The sequence below is a fragment of the Elephantulus edwardii genome, unplaced genomic scaffold (assembly GCF_000299155.1).
Source record: "Elephantulus edwardii isolate Elephantulus edwardi_28Jun2011 unplaced genomic scaffold, EleEdw1.0 scaffold00227, whole genome shotgun sequence".
NCBI classification, from domain to species: domain Eukaryota; kingdom Metazoa; phylum Chordata; class Mammalia; order Macroscelidea; family Macroscelididae; genus Elephantulus; species Elephantulus edwardii.
Genome location: NW_006399977.1, coordinates 3,792,387 through 3,794,967, shown reverse-complemented (window position 1 = coordinate 3,794,967; position 2,581 = coordinate 3,792,387). Strand labels below are relative to the sequence as shown.

General features: G+C 32.9%; 1 protein-coding gene across 1 annotated transcript in view; it reads left to right on the top strand.

Annotated features, from left to right (window-relative positions):
• Positions 1-2,581, top strand: part of COL24A1 (collagen, type XXIV, alpha 1) — a 548,498-nt gene that overhangs the window by 261,604 nt on the left and 284,313 nt on the right. The window contains exons 23-24 of the mRNA XM_006898370.1: positions 510-563; positions 1,865-1,909. Of these exons, the coding sequence (XP_006898432.1) occupies positions 510-563; positions 1,865-1,909 (99 nt within the window). The remainder of the gene's footprint in view (positions 1-509; positions 564-1,864; positions 1,910-2,581) is intronic.

Sequence of the window (2,581 nt, the reverse complement as noted above, 5' to 3'; positions counted from 1 at the left end):
TGCTGAGAGTGTTGACTGTGGAGCCAAGCAAACTAAAGCTGTGAACAATCTCAATCTCTTCACCATCCATCCTGATGCTGCCAATTGGTCCAATGGTGAGAATCTTTGTCTTCTTGGCATTGAGCCTCAATCCATACTGATAGGGCATGGTTGCTATAAGTTGTTCATATAATTGCTATGAGTCACAGTTGACTCAAGGCACCACCACCATGCTATGGATTTTACCTTTTTAAAAAAATTTTGTGCCATTCTTCCTATACTTTTATCTCCACAAAGATAGGCATGTTTAGTGTCTTTCTTAATATTTAGCCTTTCAGCTGTGTCTAGTACATAGAAGACAGCCAATAAATATTTATAGAATGAGTGGTTGCTGAGTATGATAAAATATGCTTTATCAAAAAATTTTGAAGTATTTCATCTTGTAATAATGGTTTACATTTCAAAAACCTTGGGAAGTTTTCTGAGTTGAAATGACTATCCCGCTCTTTCTTGTCAATGTTCTCTTCTAGGGAAAACCTGGTCAAAAAGGTTATGCAGGTGAACAAGGACCAGAAGGCTTAAAGGTAAATAAATTGCCTTTATTATCAGGCATAAAATAGTTAATAGTATCAGGCATAAAATAGTTAATAGTATCAGGCATGTCAATCACATTTTGAATATAATTGTAAAAAAGATAAAGTAATGACTCATACAAATAAAAAAGTAACATGTCAAAGATATTATTGAAATTGGTAATTTATGAGACCCACTAACATGTTAAAATTAGTTTAAAGAGGACATAAGAAGCCATATATCTGAATCTAGGAACTCTAGTTTTTGTTGTTATAGTTATGTGGTGACAAGTTGACCACAAGTCATAATGACCCTATGTACAATAGCTCTGAAACAGCTCTCTCCTAAGTGAATCTCACTGTGTCTGACATACCTACCTCCAATATCCCAGTTATGGTGTCAGTCCATTTCATCCGGTGCCCTCCTCTCCTGTGCTGTCCCTTGGCCCTTCCAAATATGATATCCTTCTCTAATACTGATCCTTTCTGGCTACATTCCCAAATTATGTGAGATGGAGTCTCAAAATCCTTTCCTCCAAGGAGAAGCTTGGTTTCACTCTCTTTAGGATAGACCTGTTCATTTTCTTGGTAGTCCACAGTATGTTCAATATTCTTCTCCAGCATCACAAGTCAAAAGCATCAATCCTTCTTCTGTCATCCTTGGTCATTTTCCAGCTCTGATCCAAAAGTAATTGCAAAGAAAATAACCTGGATCGGGTACACCTTAGTCTCTAGACTTTGTCTCCTTTGAAGAGGTCCTCAACAGCAGATTTTCCTAGTTACAATTCATCTTTTGATTTTTCTGACTGTACTGGTAATTTAGAGGATTAAAAGCTTACCTGCAAACTGGAAGGTTGGCGCTTTTGGGAAAAAGATGAGCAGGTGCTTTCATAAAGATGTATAGGCCCAGAAATCCCATGTACCAATTCTACTATACTATAGGAAAAGTATGCATCAGAATTGAATCAATATCAGTGGATTTGTCTATATTTATATATTTAGTCAAATATCTCTTCTTATCCCTATGTACACATTTAATATGTATCTTGCTTGTCAAATTTTATATGTGAAAGTATTTCTAAAATTATTAAAGCCTTGAGAAAACCCAACTTAGATAAGTAATCATTATTTAAAAGAAAATAGAGAAAAAATATATTTTATAAAAATAATATAACAATTTCAATATCTGTGGTTTTTTTTCTAAACTCTGACTATAGAAGTAAATTAAAAATTAACATGGAAACAACATTATAACTAGTCTTATTTGAAACATAATCATTTTTTGCAGCTTTTTAAAATTTTTTTATTGACAGGGTGAAGTAGGAGATCAAGGAAACATTGGAAAAATTGGTGAAACAGTAAGCTTATTTTATGTTCCTACTGTCATATTTGAAAATGATATGTAAACCTTCTTAGGAATAATATTAACCATAATTGATGCTTGTAAATTCAGAATAATTCTTTTATGCTACAAATTTAAGTTAAATTTTAATATTTCTGTTGACAAAGAAAAAAATAGAAGTGCTCATTCCTAAAAGCTACATGTTATTAAAACCTAAGTTTAATGGTTTGTAGGCAATTTTTCTTTAAATTTCACAGTTTCTAATAAGCTAAGGGGTAATATAAAATATGTTTTAATTTTTCAAAGTAGGAGGCTTTATATTATATTTTGATCTAATTTTGGAGGGAATTTAATTTTCTATGGAGAGCAAAACAGTAAAAACTTTCTCTAATGAATAAATACACACAGCACTTGCAAAGGGGTAGTTTAATCAATACAATGCAAGTGAGTTTATTTACAACTGCTGAGTCATTTGCTGGATAAACTTGATAGAAAATTCAGGCTCTTTGATTTGGGTTAATGGTCATACAGCATTGATGAAACTATATGGTAACTACAATAAACAAATCAATTATCTGTAGCCTGTCTTGGGACTTGTTGTTGTTGTTATTATTTGCAGTCGAGTTGTTTGCGACTCATAGTGACCCTATGTACAACAGCCCTAAACCCTGCTCTATCCTGTGCCAAT